The sequence below is a fragment of the Takifugu flavidus genome, chromosome 7, assembly GCF_003711565.1.
Source record: "Takifugu flavidus isolate HTHZ2018 chromosome 7, ASM371156v2, whole genome shotgun sequence".
NCBI classification, from domain to species: Eukaryota; Metazoa; Chordata; class Actinopteri; order Tetraodontiformes; family Tetraodontidae; genus Takifugu; species Takifugu flavidus.
In genome coordinates this window covers 16602413-16619656 of record NC_079526.1, presented here as the reverse complement: position 1 = coordinate 16619656, position 17244 = coordinate 16602413, and the positions used below count along the sequence as shown (strand labels likewise).

At 45.1% G+C, this 17244-nt stretch overlaps 2 protein-coding genes across 9 annotated transcripts; one reads left to right on the top strand and one right to left on the bottom strand.

The window, feature by feature from the left end:
* The first annotated feature begins 23 nt into the window (after positions 1-23).
* Positions 24-17008, top strand: bphl (biphenyl hydrolase like). 7 transcript variants are annotated; one of them, XM_057037589.1, is made up of 21 exons: positions 24-881; positions 1038-1217; positions 1308-1337; positions 1418-1518; positions 1763-1928; positions 1997-2122; positions 2229-2257; positions 2337-2403; positions 2490-2695; positions 2854-3034; positions 3122-3205; positions 3759-3904; positions 4080-4321; positions 4404-4513; positions 14982-15127; positions 15542-15666; positions 15737-15903; positions 16095-16248; positions 16325-16456; positions 16673-16796; positions 16884-17008. In XM_057037589.1, exons 1-21 carry the CDS (start codon positions 753-755, stop codon positions 16972-16974), a joined length of 2736 nt encoding a protein of 911 aa, XP_056893569.1. In that variant the 5' UTR covers positions 24-752; the 3' UTR covers positions 16975-17008. The 7 variants fall into 7 exon arrangements, with proteins under 7 accessions (XP_056893569.1, XP_056893568.1, XP_056893567.1 ...); XM_057037588.1 differs by having other exon boundaries at positions 4041-4321; positions 15572-15666; XM_057037587.1 differs by having other exon boundaries at positions 4041-4321.
* On the bottom strand, positions 8658-13144 carry LOC130528344 (mucin-5AC-like). 2 transcript variants are annotated; one of them, XM_057037595.1, is made up of 5 exons: positions 12959-13144; positions 10080-12437; positions 9913-9998; positions 8837-9814; positions 8658-8798 (listed from the first exon to the last, which is right to left on the bottom strand). In XM_057037595.1, the coding sequence occupies exons 1-4, from the start codon at positions 13020-13022 to the stop codon at positions 9737-9739; spliced, it is 2586 nt and encodes an 861-aa protein (XP_056893575.1). In that variant the 5' UTR covers positions 13023-13144; the 3' UTR covers positions 8658-8798; positions 8837-9736. The 2 variants fall into 2 exon arrangements, with proteins under 2 accessions (XP_056893575.1, XP_056893576.1); XM_057037596.1 differs by lacking the exons at positions 8658-8798; positions 8837-9814 and having other exon boundaries at positions 9863-9998.
* Positions 17009-17244: the final 236 nt, after the last annotated feature.

Sequence of the window (17244 nt, the reverse complement as noted above, 5' to 3'; positions counted from 1 at the left end):
TGAAAACAAGATTAATTTACCTAATCACTTTCATCCTAAATGATATTGTTCCTGTGACTTCCTGGTTACTGATTCAGCTGAACTTTAACCTTCACTGATCATTTTGTGCTTTGATCAGTTACTTCTGACACAATCAGAGTTCATCAGGTTGTAGGTGGCGTTGACGATGATGAGGACTCGATGAGCTGAAGCTCTTTTTAATCTAAAAGTCTTTAATCTTGTATGTACGGTTAAAGTTTGCTGCTGTGTTGATTGGAGACTGCTGAGCGTGCAGTTTTAGGGAAAAAACACATTTTAGGGTCAATTCTAAGACTTTTTCAGTTCTTTCCAGGGAAATATGATCTTCTAAAAAAGACAGAAAATTGAAATTAAAAAGCTAAATGATCATAGTCTTTATTCATAATTTTGTTTGGGAAAAAATCTAATATAACAAACCATTTCAACACTTAAATTTACCATGAAGAAAGAGGAAAAACAAACTCAACCAATCAATGCTGTCAACCAGTCACTGTTCAGCACCACGTTGGAGCACCGACCACAGCGGGACGGCAGCAGCCTGAGCCAATCACAGCGTCAGACCCTGAAACATCACAGCCTGTACTAACGAAGTCTTCGGTGTTTGGAAGGCCACCGTCGTTTTATCATCTCCGGAATTATCTGAAGGATCAGGCTTTATCACTGAGAAAGAAAGAATTTAAAAGTAGAGCAGCAAAACAGGAAATCTGGGAAAGAGTGGAAAAAGGTAAGACCGGATGAGAACTGAGAGAAAAGCTGCCATGACGATGACAGAAAACATCGAGATGGAGTTATTCTCCTCAGAGGAGTCGTGTGCGGCGATCCAAACACAAGAGGAGCAGCTGAGAAAACCTGTGAATCTACACGTGAGTCTGAATCTGAGGAAACTTGTGACCTCCACGGGCACAAACTAAATTTATCAATCAGTGTGACCATTTAGTTAACAAGGTCATTAGTGGAAAACCCCCAACATAACAAAATACACATGTTGGAGGATTTTTTCATTCCTGCTTTTATCTCAGAAATGCCACAAACATCCTCTGGTCCTCGATGATGAGGATGAAGAGGACCCAGAGCTGCCTGTTCAGACTCAAACCAGCCCAAGTCCATGCAAAGCCCAAATGGAGCTTCTGACCAATGAAAAGCTGAAGCCCTACAGTCTGGTTCCAGGAAAGATGGAGAGAACGGACATAGAAATGCAGGTCAGAAACATCCGGGATGTTAATGCGTAGTGATATTTTTAAAGAAGCGCTTGATTGTAGTTTGATTTCTTATTTTCTTCATTCATCCAGATGCTTCCCTCCAACAGTAAGTCCGTGAAGGTAAAAGCACAACTGCTCGCTTTATTCGTTGACTCACACAGATTCTGTCCCTATTTTATCTGTTTATTTATCTGCTGCAGGCGTCGTGGAAGATTGCTCCACTAAAATGGAGGCGAGTGCTGCAGAACACTGGACTGGTGGTCAAAGATGTCATTTGTCTTCCTGGTGGATACCTGGACAGGTGAGACTGTCCAGGTATGAGGTTTAAATGAGGCATTTGCATCCTTGTGTGCCATTAAATCACGTTTTTTAGAGGTGACACACAAATCTAATAAAAATGGGATGTGCGCTTGAATCTTGTGGGTCTTGTATCCATTTAGGATTCTGTCTGTCAGCCCCCAAACAGGGGAGCCATGAACTAACCATCTTGATTAACTAACCATCTTGATTAACTTGATTCAACCAATGTGTTTTGTTCTTTCTAGACAACCTGTTCTACGCCTCAGACAAAGAGCGTCTCCGACCGTGACCTCCCGCATCACCATTGACTCGGACTGGTCGGCCGTTCAGATGCAGAACTGCCTGGTGCTGTTCTTCAGCAGGTGGTTTGTACAACCGGCTGGACAGAAGTTGTTTTTTACCTTCCTCCAGGTGAGTGAAGCTTATTTTCATCCCATAACCTTCATGCCACAGATTATAGGCGTGTGCTGGCTTTCTAGCGTGTGCAGGGCTCCAGCGTGTTGTTTGTCCCAGAAACCCCATCAGAGGGCTGGACTGGAGGTCAGGTGCTCCAGATCTGTGAACGTGGCCCTCTGTATGTCCTCACTCACCTGGACTGCAAACAGGTAATCATTGTGGGATGGAGAGGGGAAATGGACCGGTCACAGTCTGGGTAAACAGTCCTGCTTCATTTTATATCAATAAATTCTAAACAAATCATTTTTTCCAAAGGTGGAACCTGACAAATTGGTGAAAAAAAGGTAAATTATGAGTTGTTCCTCTTAGTCCAAAGATTTAGATCAGTCTATCTCATTAATGACTTGTTTTGTCAAATGGAAGGATGTTTTGTGTGGACAACGCTACGGCGTGCTGCCTGGACCAGGTTGGGCAGCAGACTGGTGAAGAGGTGAGTTTATCTCAGCAAGGAAACTTTGCTTTTTAAATAAAAATGTCTTCAGAATTCTGGTGGCCTTACGGTGCTCTGATGTGCAGGTCACACTGGACAGTCTGCTTCGCCTGTTCAGGCAGGAGAACACGGATCCAGATGAGAAGATCTACATCCGTGTGAAGAGGGATGACCTCCTACACGAGGCTCTGAAGGTGGTGGCAGCGCCCACGTTCTCTTTCAGGAAGACTCCGATTGTCTCCTTCGTCGGGGAGGAGACGGACAGCAGTGAGCCGGTCAGAGAGTTCTTCAGGTAACACTTTCATTTTTTACATAAAACCTTTGAAGCTGTGTCTTAAATTAATTTAAGTTAGGAGTAGTTTTAGCTTCAACTTAGCTAAATGGGTGTCAGATAATACTGATCTTTTTAAATCTATCAATCTCTTCATCCATCTTTTTTTTCTTGCCCAGATTAGTTTTGAATGGGCTGCGGGACAGTTGTGTATTTGAGGGTCTTCCCGGGCGTCTGTTGTTGACCTATGACCTTGCAGCTCTTGACATGAGGCTGTATTACAAAGCAGGCGTTTTGATTGGTTGGTCTTTGGCTCATCGTGGCCCTGGGCCTCAGTGTCTGCACCCTGCGCTCTATCAGGTTGGATTTGGAAGAAGATGCTAACTTTAGCCGCGGACTCGCTTGGTTGTTTTGATTTTCTCCTTTTTAAATGTTTCGTTGCCACAGTTGATGTGCAGAAAGAATCCGTCGTTGGAGGATTTCAGCTGGAGCCAAATCGTCGGTACTGAGGTGCAGAGCCGGCTGCAACAGGTACCAGCACGTGCACGCACATGCGCACGCGCACACATGCACACGCACGCATGCACACGCACATGCACACGCGCATGCACACGCACATGCACACGCGCATGCACATGCACACACATGCACACGCACACATGCACACACACATGCACACGCGCGCATGCACATGCACACACATGCACGCACACACATGCACGCACATGCACACACACACATGCACACACCACGCACGCACGCACCCCCATGCACCCATACACACACACACACACGCATACACACACACACGCACACACACGCACATGCACGCACGAGCACCCCCCCATGCACCCATACACACACGCATGCACACACAACTCACCATGCACGCACGCACCCCCCCATGCACCCATACACACACACACGCACACACACGCACATGCACGCACGCAACCCCCCATGCACCCATACACACACGCATGCACACACACTCCCATGCACGCACGCACCCCCCCATGCACCCATACACCACACGCACGCACACACACGCACGCACGCTGACCTATCTGCGCTCCTCTGGCAGCTGCGCTCCTGTGCTGACGTGCGCTCCCTCCCTTCCTCCTTGTGCCACTGGCTGCTGAGCTGTGGCATCTCTGAAATCTGCCTAAAACAGTCGGATCATATTCCAGCCGTCTACAGCAGCGTTGTCAAACATTACATTTTCCACAGGTACGTGTGTGGAGTTTGAACTCTTCCTCTGATCTGAATACATTTGATAATAATCTCTTCTACTAAAGTCAGTGGTCAGCTCAGCCTAACAAAACTGAATTTTTGTGTTTTTCTCCAATGTTTTTCTTCGAGTGAGTGAGTTGATGGAGAAGCCCTCTTCCTCCTGCCTCTGCAGGGTGGCCAGTATGATTTTCCAGTTTAAGGACGGCCTGAACAGCTGTGGGGGATTGTGGGATATGATTGAGTCCCGCTGGGAGATGTTTTGCCCGGTGATGACAAGCGTGCAGCAACGCCCGCTGAGCCACCAAGAGTTCCAACAGCTCTTCACCGTTTGCTACAGCCAATCAGACGGCCCGCTGAGGGCGGCGGAGGAAGCAACAGTCAGACACTGGGAAGCTGCCCTGGAAAAGGTCAGAGGTAAGAATGAAGGCGTGGAGACTCTGGGAACTGGGATGACTCATGTTAATGAGAAGATTCTAATCCAAATGTTCTTCGTCAGATGGTCAGGCAGATTTTTCCTTTGAAGACCTGCTGAGCTTCATAACGGGAGCTGGTCGTCTGCCTCTCTTCGGCCTTTCTACACTCATCTCTCTGCGCTTTTACTCCCAGGTTGGTCATTGGCTAAGCATTTTTCTGTTATTAGCTGAATCATATTAGCTGGATAAACGAATGAATGTACAATTTGATGAGGTGGGGGTCCACCCTTCACAGGCTGCCAGCTCATTATAGAGTCATTTAGCATTTTTAGCACATTGTGCCCAGTCACTAGGAGGCAGTGTTGTGAACCATCTGTAACTACATCAAGGTCAAGCTACACCTAACAAAATAGAATCAAAGGATGATGTATCTAGCAGGTGACCACCTAATTAATCATTTTCACTGGTTAAAATCCATGAAAAGCTCAATTCTTCTTTTCTACCTATTGTGTCAAATTTCCTTGACTTCTATGAACTTCTCAGGATGTGAGCGAGTCCTACGTGCGTCTGCCCCACACCTCGGCGAACACTCTGGAGCTCTTCCTGCCCAGAGGGGTGGCGGCGGCAGTTGACCTGCTGATGCTGCTCAGCAGAGCCGTGGACGGCGCCCCAGGTTTCACGGGTCGCCCGACGGTGGACTGACCTGTGTCTCAGTACCTGATGAAGGGCTTTATAGTGTTAATCAAGAGGTATTTTTGGTTCTGTATGACCCAAGTAAAATTTAAAAAAGAGATCAATTTTAATCATTCACAACTCATTAACTCTTAAAATGCTTCCTGAACTTTTGAATCCTACAGCAGTATTATTCTTCATTGTATATGCACCTTTAAAAGTCCTTGGCCCCTATTTACAGACTCCTAAGATTGAAAGTAGCTCTTAGTCAAGAAAAATCTTAGAATTTGTCGATTCCTTGAATTTTCTCGAAAGAAAAACATTTTTCCCGAAGCGCCTTACTCCTGAAGAGAGCTCCTAAAGTGGAAAATTATTCATAGGGAGAAGGAGAATTTCAAATATTCTGGAGCAAATGAAACAGTCTCCACTCCCCTAGCAGCAGGTAGCAGCACTCCTCTTTAGATCTGCCTCTTCTTTTGTGCTTTTCCCCCTAAAACTCTTTGTTCTCCTCCCCAACAGAAGCTCTGCTCTTCTGCTCATTGTGGATTCATGTTCTTTTTTTCTCCATTTCATTTTTTTTATTGTTCTTCTAAAATCAAATTGCTTTTTGAAAGGATTCCAAAGGTCACAGTAATTACCATAAATATTAAATAGATTACCTGCATGGTCAATATATGAATCACAGCTATAAATATTGCAACCGATATTTGTAATTTCAGTCATTTTAAACATAATTACACACACACACTTTTGTCCAGAAGTCTGACCTGGTCTATTTCCCATTTTAAGGGTGGCAGAGAGAGATATATTTGGGCTAGAAGGTGAATGATTTACTTTAGGCAGAATTGTTGGACCCAATTTTTCCTCAGGAATCCACAAGATAACGTATGGGGTTCCTCAGGGTCCTATGACCCTATTGATACTGAAATGTACATCGCTGTGATGACACAGAGCCAATTGATGCCCTTTTTAAATCTATTATTGGCATCACGTCTTCGATGGCAGCAGATTTCCTACAGCTAAACCAGGACAAAACAGAAATTTCACTTTTAGCTTCTTTCTACCTTAAGAATATATTCAAAAGTTCGCCAATTTCTGTCTCAGATCAGCACAGAGGTACTGATACATGCTTTTACCTCCAGTTCAGTAGCTTCCTGTAATTCCCCGACTGTGAGTCCCTGCTCTCTGGTCTTCCCAAAAAGAGTATTTTTAATTCACGATTATTTAAAAAAAACTCAGCCACACGAGGGATGACAGGGGCCAGAGGGTGGAGGCACGTTACACCAGTTTTAAAATCACACTGTGTTTTTCAGGATTGATTTGGAAGTTCTTTTACTAGCTTTTAAATGTCTTAATGGTCTTGGGCCTTCATACTTGTCTGACCTTTTACTCCCCCCCTTCCCCACGGACCCTGAGGTCCTCTGGCGCACTCCTTTTAACTCTACCACACATTAGCTTTTAAAACACCCGGGGAGGTCGTGTTCTTCACCGCTTGATGGTCACGAGTCACCTGCTGAGCTACTGATGCTGAGAATGATGCTACAAATGTTCTCTAAGCAGAAACAACATTCAGAGCTGAAAGATAAACCATGACCACCTGTGGCGAATCCGAAATCCTTCTGACGAAGCAGCCAAACCACTCGTATCGCTGTTTGGTAGTGATACAGTCGGACAACAAAGAAATGGTTTTCAAGAGGTTGCACCAAGGTCATTTACAGTAAGAACTGAAGATGGACAAAATCTCTCGAAGATACCAGAAACTGTCCAGGAGCCCAGGGAATCAATAATGAAGCATCATCTTTACAAAATGTCAAGTATACAACTCCAGCTTAATATGCAATTAGAAGATTTATTAGAGAAATCAAGAAACTATGGGTGAAACAGGTTAAAGCTGTTTAGGTTATTGTTGAAAATGTTGCTCCAGATGATTATTTGTTATAATCTGGATAATACAGCGCAAACGTGGGCTGACATATCAATGTTACATTCCAGGTGTGACTGTAAAGAAAAGGGGCTGCAATGTTAAGAACAGCTAGTAACCCTAACCCTCACCAGGTTAGGGTTAACCCAACCAGGTCAGTGAGGCGTAAAGACTTTTGAAATACTGAGACTTGGAAGAAGAATATACTCATCTGAGAAATACTTGTGATGGGATGAAAGGTTCAGAACAAATAAAGTTCATTCTAACAGCAGACTACATTCTTCATGAAATTTGGTAAAACACCCGAAACCTCTAATCTGAAAAGCAATCGTGCGTTTCTTGAGAGAATTTTCTGAATGAGAAACCAGCGATAAATGTTTTCCTGTAAGGTGGTTAACAGCAAGTTGCTCTTCCAGTTTTGGAAATAATGAGCAGCTCTTCAAAATCCTCTTTTCACACTGGGATTACTTTGTTAGAAGGATGCAAGTCACACTCATGGGAAATGGATCCACCGCTGCCACACTGAAACTGGTAGTTTACACACACATTTGGGGTTTTCACATAGGAAAGTTAGGAAAATAGTTTTCTAAGGAAAACCTAAGTGGGAATGTTGCTGCGATTTGGGTTCCTGAGCACAAACAGTACGTCCATACGGTATTCTGGGCTTAACACAGACAGGTGAATGTTCTGTGCCATGATGGCTGGTTCTCATTGGACCAGGACCAGAGGCAGCTCTGAATTACACTGGGGGACAATCTGAAAAAAGCCTCTGTTGAGTTCGCAGCAACTAAAGTCGGCATGCTGATTCCAGGTCAGGTTTTTCTCCACATGTCCCCCTCCAGATCAGCCAAGTTCTCCTGATGAGCTGCAGTCAGACCTGCCAACTGACCACGACTGGACTCCTCTCCAGCTACGGGGCAACTTGTTGGTGCTGTCCCAGTTGAGCCAGTGTGCTGAGAGGTGTGTGCAGCTGCCAACAGATCAGTGCACGCACGCAGTGCCATCAGACCAGGGGTGGGCATCGAGGGCCGGATCCAAGCCAGACCTTCTGTCCTACAGGTAGATGCTTTCACCTGGGGCTCCATTTACCTTGGTGAAAGCATTTCCTGCCTGGTAGGATGTAAATCCCGGCTTGAATTCAACCCTCGAGGACTGGATTTGACCTCTGATGGGCAAGTCCAATCCATGAAGGCTGGAATCCAGCCGGTTTTGCATCCTACCAGGGAGAAACCGCTTTCTCCCAGGTAAATGGAGCCCCAGGTGAAAGTGTTTACTTAACCTGATCGACCAAAGCTTAGATCAGGTTTAAATTCCGCACCCAAAAATGAGATAAAACAGCTGTCAAAACAGCAAACTTACTGACCATAACAAACCAGGCAAATATAAGACACTGGTTCTAAACCCTTGGTAAAATGGTTTGCTTGCAGTTACTAGGTGCTTAAAAGAATAATAATGCAAAGTTTGTCATCATTAAGAATTATTTGCTCTGTCATGACCCAAAAAATGCCCCCTTATCTAATCGAAGTTGTCAGTTTTTCTCTTCATCAAAAGCACACTGGATTTATGTGAGTGAACCTGCTAACATCTGCTGGAAATGGCTGCACTGTTGGGTTAGGGTTAGGGTTAGGGTTAGGGTTAGGTCAACATCCTTCGGGTTAGGGTTAGGGTTAGGAGAGGAGAGGAGAGGAGAGGAGAGGAGAGGAGAGGAGAGGAAAGGAAAGGAAAGGAGAGGAGAGGAGGAGAGGAGAGGAGAGGAGAGGAGAGGAGAGGAGAGGAGAGGAGAGGCGAGGAAACCATGACCCAGTGGGGTGACAGAGGCCTGTCAGGTGATCATGGTTCTGGACCCCGGCAGCCTCGGCCTCTAACAGCACAGCTAAGATGTGACCTAACGATTAGATAATTATTTCTATATTATTATATAACCTAATGATTAGACGACCCCCTAAGTATGATAGTTTGTCTGTCTATGATAGTAACTGGAACTACTGAATTAGTAACAAAAAGCTTCATCAAAGAGGAAGGTTTTAAGTCTGATCTTAAAGTAGCGATGGAGTCAGCCTCCCGTACCTGGACAGGGAGCTGGTTCCATAGCAGGGGGGCCGGGACAGGGAGCTGGTTCCACAGCAGGGGGGCCTGGACAGGGAGCTGGTTCCACAGCAGGGGGGCCGGGACAGGGAGCTGGTTCCATAGCAGGGGGGCTGGGACAGGGAGCTGGTTCCATAGCAGGGGGGCCTGATAGCTAAATGCTCGGCCCCCCATTCTATTCCTAGAGACTCTGGGGACCACAAGTAGACCAGCATTCTGAGAGCGGAGCGGTCTATTGGGCTGGTAAGGTATCACTAGCTCCTCCAGGTAGGATGGAGCTAGGCCTCTGAGGACCTGGTAGGTCAGGAGGAGGGTTTTAAAAATGATTCTAAATTTAACAGGCAGCCAATGAAGCGACGCCAGTCCAGGAGTCATGTGACCTCTGTGGTCAATACCTGTCAGAACTCTGGCTGCAGCATTTTGGATCAACTGGAGGCTTCTGAAAGAGTTGTTTGGACACCCTGATAATAAAGAATTACAATAGTCCAGCCTGGAAGTAACAAATGCTGGACTAACTTTTCAGCATCTTGCCACAGCGGTAACATTATGACTAAGGTGACAAAGTTTCAAACCTTTGTGTAAGTAAAAAGATGATGTTGACACCAGCTCTCACACTTGAGCTGCATTAGTGGTTTTGATTTTGTGACAGTTTCAAATCTCACATTTCTGTTCTACTTCAAGAAGCAACACCTTGATATGCTGACAGGTAATATGGATAAACTCTGTCCATGTGATGCTTTACGGGACAGCTGGAACCCTTTGGATGTTTGTCACTGTGGCCAAGTGCTTCCTTTCTTTTAGCTGGTCTCTAAAAAACTAAAAAGCAGGAAATAAAAGTGATGAGTTTATTTTCCCCGTTCACTCTCCATTATTACTTTACCATCATAGGGTTAGGGTTAGGGTTTCTTACACACCTGCTCAACAAGTGTAACAATGGTTGAGTTGGTGACCTCTCTGTAAGAATTTATCTTCATCTGTAAATGTGCCAGCAATACCAAACCTGTGGAATGAAAAAAATGAATCGCATAATTTTATTATATTTTATGTTATAAACATTCAAGAAGATTAGCAAGTCACATACCTCCAACCGCTGTTTTTCCAGTTGATATAATTAAAGGGGTATTCATTGTTGAGGCGTTAGATGGCCTAATTGTAGCCGTAGCCGCTGATGTGGTAGCTGCAAGACCAGCTGATACTGTAACACCAATAATGTTTGGCTCTACGAATGTTGGTTCTGAAACACTCGCTGTGGTCGAGGCAATCTCAGGTTCTGCAGATGGAGGAACAGTTTTTCTGGGTGTTGTGGCACCTGTTCTTATTCTGGTGAGACTTGCAGTTGTTTCTATAGGTACTGTTGTTGGAACCGCAAATGTAGGAGTTGTGATAGTCCCGGCGGCTTGAGCTGAAGTTGTGGCTGCGACACTTGGAGGGGCGGATGCAGTCGGCATCCACCCACTTGGAGGGGCGGATGCAGTCGGCATCCACCCACTTGGAGGGGCGGATGCAGTCGGCATCCACCCACTTGGAGGGGCGGATGCAGTCGGCAGAGCCACAGCGATGGTGTCTCCAGTTGTGGCTCCACTCATGGAGATCGGAGCTGCAGTTTTGGAAGGAGCTTGGGTCGAGGTGTCTACATTCACAGGGGTCTGTGTCAAATTTGGAGCTGTGGATGTGGTGAATGGGGACAGAGGTGTGGTGACTGCAGCTGTGATAGATGGAGTGGTAGTTATGGTGATAACCGCTGGTGTTGGTGCTGAGTTGGTGGCGGTTGGATTAAAGGCACTGTTCGCAATGGATGTGACTGGTACAGACTGGGTTGTTTTGAATGTTGCAGTGGTTGTCTGAGGTGAATCGATAGTTCCAGTGGGAAGGGCAGTAACTCCGCTAATAGCTGTGGTTATTTCACTCTTCACGGTGGTGTCTGAGGGTATCGAGTTTGGAGATGCACTTTGACCTGCGTTTGTGATTTCTGCAGTCGTTTTGACGGTGTTGGATGAAGCCGGAGTCGTGTCTGTGCTGGCTGCTGATACCAATGATGAACTAGTGACTTCTGCATTCCTCTTGTGTATGGTTGCTGTTGCAACAGGTATCGTCGTGGGAAAGGGTTTATTTGTTAGAGATAAAGGTGGGTGTGGAGCTACATTGAGCGGTGCAGTTGAAGTTATTCCATCTTTCGCTGTGGTGCCTGATGCTGTGGAGGTTGGAGATGCCACAGTGGTTGCTGGAATTTTGTCTGCAGTTATCAGAGCTGAAGTTGAGATTTCTATAGTTGCTGTAGTAGTTGTTGCTAGATTTGAGGTGATTGACATACCAGTCATTGTAGTTGGCTTGTTGGTTTCCTTACTTGTTGCTATTTTTTCACCTGTACTTGCAACATGTATCGCTGCGGTAGCAAAGGTTGGAGTTGTAGGAATCACAGTGGAACTTGCTAATAGAGTGGTGGTCTCTGATGCTGGGGACAACTGGGATGGAATTGGCGATGGTGTGAATTTAGTGGATGGAACTGGTGAGGCTGGAAGTGGGATGTTCAATTCTGGTGTTATTTTACTTGGAGTTATGGAGGTTTTAGTGATTAGGGGCTTTATTTTCAGAGTCTTGGTTGCTCCACTCATTGTTTCACTATCTGGCAGTGTTCTAATTAGAGTTGCTGCTATGGTTGGTGCTGGAGTTGCTGTGGCTGAAGCATCTGTTGAACTCAGAGTGGAGGTAGGAGAGGAAGTGGAAAATCCAGTACTAGTTGTTGCACCTTGTGTTGTGGACTCAGATGGTCTGAAGATATGAGATGTGTTTGTTGTTGCTGTTGGAGGTGGAGTTGCGGGTTGATTGACTTGTCTTGTGGTGTCAGATGGTGGGAGGATTTCGTGTGTGGTTGTTGAACAGAGGTCATGTAGTGATGCTGAACTGGTAACTGTTCTTGTTGTGTTATTTGAAGTTGGATTCAAATTGGATAAAGTTCCTGTTGCTGGAGTCGGAGTGGACGATGGAAAAACAGCTGTAGCTGTTGCACTTGCTTTTGTGCTTCCTTCAATAGCTGTGATGGATGTTGTCACTTCCGTTGCTTCTTTGGACGGAGCAGCTTTGTTGGTTGTAGTTGTTGCATTTGCTTGAGTCCCAGTCGTGGAGGTTGGAGCCACACTGGTGCTGGTTGATGGTGTTGCTGTTTGGGAATTTGTGAAGGCTAAAGCCAAAGCGTTAATGACTGCTGACTTCACAGTGGTGCTGCTTCGATCCTGAGCTTTCCTGAGGTTTCTGGTTCGAGTCTTTTCAGATGTTGTCATAGCAGTTTTGTTAATGTTGGGGACTGCGTTGCCCTGTGTTACTGCTGCTGTGAGACCAGCGGTGGATGACGAAATCCCTGTAGTTAGGGTGATCCTGGTTGCATTTGTGAGGACTAACACTGCAGAAGTGTTTTGAGACGTGGATCCTGCTGCTGCAGAGCCTGCAATATCATCATCTTCATCACTACATACAATGCTGTCAGCAAATGTCTGGTTCACCCTTATGGTCGATAATTGGTTAAAGTTTGAAATTGACTTCAATGGTTTTGAGTTTTTATGATTTTTAATTGCTAGATTTTAGACTTGCATTCATTTATTCCCTCTTCAAAGCCCAATGATGGTCTTGTTTATTGGTCACGATTGTCCTTGAATCCTGTAAGGTTGGCACCTCTGTTCAACCCAACAGGATTAAACTGCCCTTATATTTGCTTCATCATTTAAATTGCTCATTTTTTTTAAAGGTGATTACAAGACAATTGGATTTGTGTGTTCTCAGGTACTTTAGGTTTACTTTATTTTGCAATTAATCATCATAACTGACTGAGTACTTATTGCTACGTGTCTTGTAAATGATCAAAATTGTCAAACAAAAATTGGCAGCTGACTCTAACTTTAGTGAGATTTCTCATTCTCTGGTCTTTACTATAGAATGAAAATGACGGAAGCCGTGAAACATTCTTACCTTGTGCAGATGCTTCATGTAAACATCCAAACAAGAATATCCAGTAAAACAGTTTTCTGTCCATGGTGACCGTCGTTCCTTTAGAGTACCGGTTCTGGTTCTGGGCTTCAGTGTCCAAGTCTTCTGTAAACTCTCCTGCGTCAGGTGAGGAGGAAGCGAAGGAAAGCGGCCACTTCTTGTAACCTGATAAACCCGCACAGAACTCACACCTTTGTCTAGGAAGTACAGGACCCGACACACACACTGCTGTGGCCTGTGTTGCTGTAGTTTGGGTTGCTAAAGAAGAAAGATTGACTTGTTACTGTCATTTATGTATAAAGAGGAATGATGATGATTTCAGATGCAACTCTTCAGGAATCTTGTGAACAGGGACAACAAACTCTGGTATCATTTCCTAAACTCGTCCTGTCTAGACAAACCCTAACCCTAACTCGTCCTGTCTAGACTAACCCTAACTCGTCCTGTCTAGACTAACCCTAACCCTAACCCTAACTTGTCCTGTCTAGACTAACCCTAACCCTAACTCGTCCTGTCTAGACTAACCCTAACCCTAACTTGTCCTGTCTAGACAAACCCTAACCCTAACTGTCCTGTCTAGACAACCCTAACCCTAACTCGTCCTGTCTAGACAAACCCTAACCCTAACTTGTCCTGTCTAGACTAACCCTAACCCTAACCCTAACTTGTCCTGTCTAGATTAACCCTAACTTGTCCTGTCTAGACTAACCCTAACCCTAACTCGTCCTGTCTAGACTAACCCTAACCCTAACTCGTCCTGTCTAGACAAACCCTAACCCTAACTTGTCCTGTCTAGACTAACCCTAACCCTAACTTGTCCTGTCTAGACAAACCCTAACCCTAACTCGTCCTGTCTAGACTAACCCTAACCCTAACTTGTCCTGTCTAGACTAACCCTAACCCTAACTTGTCCTGTCTAGACAAACCCTAACCCTAACTCGTCCTGTCTAGACAAACCCTAACCCTAACTCGTCCTGTCTAGACAAACCCTAACCCTAACTTGTCCTGTCTAGACTAACCCTAACCCTAACTTGTCCTGTCTAGACTAACCCTAACCCTAACTCGTCCTGTCTAGACTAACCCTAACCCTAACTTGTCCTGTCTAGACTAACCCTAACCCTAACTCGTCCTGTCTAGACTAACCCTAACTTGTCCTGTCTAGATTAACCCTAACTTGTCCTGTCTAGACTAACCCTAACCCTAACTTGTCCTGTCTAGACTAACCCTAACCCTAACTCGTCCTGTCTAGACTAACCCTAACCCTAACTTGTCCTGTCTAGACTAACCCTAACCCTAACTCGTCCTGTCTAGACTAACCCTAACCCTAACTTGTCCTGTCTAGACTAACCCTAACCCTAACTCGTCCTGTCTAGACTAACCTAACCCTAACTCGTCCTGTCTAGATTAACCCTAACTTGTCCTGTCTAGACTAACCCTAACCCTAACCCTTCCTCTGTTTCTTTCTTCTCACCACATTTAAGACTACATTTTATACTGCTGCAGTTTCTGGGCATACAGCGCCACCCTCTGGCCTTTCATACCCACTACAGTGATTCAGAATATATACACAGTCACAGTTATATGATTCTTTAAAAAAATAACCCCAATTTCAAGCACGCGGGATTTAAAAGAAAATTAATTAATTGCTTTATTTAACAGCTTGAATCATAAACTGCACAACTTAAAATTCGATTTTGATTTGAATGCAGACTTTCAACATTTTGATGCAAAAATAGGAAAATGTACGTGTAATGTTGGCACTGTTTTGTTGATTTTTCCAGTAACTAGTACTAACCTAGTACTAACTAGTAAAAACCTTTAGATATTTTGGCCGACGGTCCGCTTTTTAAAGCCTCACCTACAGTTTTTGCCAAGTGTAGATATCATTAAGTCTTTCATTTTTTATACTTCACATTTTTGGTCAGATATTTATTCCACAAAAATGATTTAAACCTTTTTAAAACAATGCATGTAATATTTTTAATCTCTTTTCAATCTCTTAAAGCTCCTGCAGCAGCGCAGCTGCAGAATCATTAACGGGCTGCAGAACTTCAGAGCAGCAGGAAGGAAAATGGCCTCGCGTCTGTTCGGAGGGTTCCTGAAACGCAGAACTGACGTCCAGAGGTCGGTGGCGGCGCTCCGGTCGCAATGGTAACCGCCTGCATGTGAGGATATTAGGAGACATGTGATATGGTACAAGCCTGTTGCCCTCGGACAGACAGAATGAACGTTCGGTACAATCTTTGACTGGAGCCTCCAAAGGTCGAACAGGCCGCTGGAGAAGGTAAAAGTGTCGTGGTTGGACTCAAATGTGGCAGTGCGGGTCTCAGATGCAACGGTGTTTGCACACATGGCAGCAGAAAAATTAATGTACCAAAAATAAGAGACGAATTTAAAATGAAAATGATTGTTGCTTTCTGCTTCCGTCGGGTTTCCAGCCGCGTTGTCGGTGGTTGGGGAGCAACAGACAGGGTGCTGATTAAATGCTGCTCAAAGGGCGAGTTGCTTCGGTTAAATTTGGGACGCTTTGGTCTCGTGTTTGAGAGGAAAATCCCTCAAATGTAGCAGATTCAGGGCGGCCTGTGTCCCCTGCAGCTCCGGGGGCCGCCAGCATGTGAACGGGGTGGATCTGCACTTCGAGCTGACGGGCGCAGGCAAACACGGCGTCCTGCTGCTGCCTGGCGCCCTGGGTAAATATGCTCAGCACATGGCCGCGCACATGGCCGCGCACAGTCTCACACCCTCCCACCTCTGCTGCAGGAAGCGCTCGGACTGATTTTGGACCCCAGCTAAAGTCTCTCAGTAAGGAAACTTTCACGGTGGTTGGATGGGACCCCCGAGGTTACGGAAGGTCTCGCCCCCCGGACAGAGACTTCCCTCCTGACTTCTTTGAGCGGGATGCGAAGGATGCAATGGATCTGATGAAGGTGTGTGTGTGTGTGTGTGTGTGTGTGTGTGTGTTGGGGTGGGGGTGGGGGGTAAATCAGATAATGCTGATAATTATTAATGTAGCAAAACCATTTACTGTAGATATTCTAGATGATCTGGGCTGCTGGATAAAATAATAACGGTTACTGTAGATTTCATGCTTTTGAATTGGTATTTGCTTGGTTCATAGGCTTTAGGATTCTCCAAGTTCTCTCTGTTGGGATGGAGCGATGGAGGAATCACAGCCCTGATTGCAGCAGCAAAGAACCCTGGCAAGATCAGAAAACTGGTTGTGTGGGGTTGCAACGCTTTTGTCAGTCAGCAGGACATGGAGCTCTACGATGGTAGCCCTCTGCTGCCTGTGTTCTCTTGAACTCTTCGCATAGTCCTTCTTCAATGTTTACCCTCGTTTCACCCTAGCGGTCCGTGATGTCTCCAAGTGGAGTGCGCGGATGAGGCAGCCCATGGAGGAGATGTATGGAGCAGAAGTCTTTGCTAAACTGTGGGAGGCCTGGGTGGATGGAATCTCAGAGTATACACACAGGCCAGAAGGTAGAGATCCACCAGTTCTTCTAGCTCCCTGCTGCGTTTGTAATTAGGATATGAGGGGAAGGAAGGCTGGAGGACAACCAAAGGGAAAATACATCTTTACGTGATTGTTTTCTGTGGTCTTTTATTACCAGGAACCGTAAGTTAAACCCTTTAATCTAAGGAGGGCTTCCTGTCAACTGGTTCAAATAATGAAAATGTTAAATTTGCTCTGAATAGGGAGTATCTGTATGGAGTTGCTGCCACTGATCAGCTGTCCAACCCTCATTATCCATGGAGAGAAAGACCCCATGGTTCCCAATTTCCACCCACAGTACCTGCTGAAACACATCAAGGGTTCACGGTGAGAAAATACACAAATATGCCAAGTTATCATTTACTTCAGAGTTATTAAATTACTGTAGACCTATTTGATCTGTCCTGAGTCCAGATTACACCTGATGCCTGAGGGGAAACATAATCTTCACCTGAGATTTGCTGATGAATTCAACAGACTGGTTGAACATTTTTTGGATGAATGATTTAATAAACACAACATTGGTTTCAAACACTGAATTTGTTCATGACTGAATGGTTTATTTTGTTTTGTGTACCTGATCTGAAATGAAGAATACATCTTAAAATGATCAAACTACAAAATTCTTTGGTTGAATCTCAGTGGTTTGGTGTCTTCACTTTTGACTTGAGTTCTCCTAAATTATATGAAAATGATAGTCCCGAGCTTTAACGTGATGAATATAGTCCACATTGCTTTTAAGCAACAAAATAAACCTTTCTATTTTATGGACCAG

Excerpts from the sequence above, each read along its gene's own strand:
- bphl (XM_057037587.1), top strand. The coding sequence starts at position 753 with ATGAGAACTGAGAGAAAAGCTGCCATGACGATGACAGAAAACATCGAG. Across the intron at positions 3,035-3,121 it reads TGCACCCTGCGCTCTATCAG|TTGATGTGCAGAAAGAATCC; the intron begins GTTGGATTTGGA and ends TCGTTGCCACAG. Across the intron at positions 16,249-16,324 it reads GGACATGGAGCTCTACGATG|CGGTCCGTGATGTCTCCAAG; the intron begins GTAGCCCTCTGC and ends GTTTCACCCTAG.
- LOC130528344 (XM_057037595.1), bottom strand. The coding sequence starts at position 13,022 with ATGGACAGAAAACTGTTTTACTGGATATTCTTGTTTGGATGTTTACAT. Across the intron at positions 9,999-10,079 it reads TGGAAAAACAGCGGTTGGAG|GTTTGGTATTGCTGGCACAT; the intron begins GTATGTGACTTG and ends TTCATTCCACAG. Across the intron at positions 9,815-9,912 it reads TTGTTACACTTGTTGAGCAG|TTTTTTAGAGACCAGCTAAA; the intron begins GTGTGTAAGAAA and ends CCTGCTTTTTAG.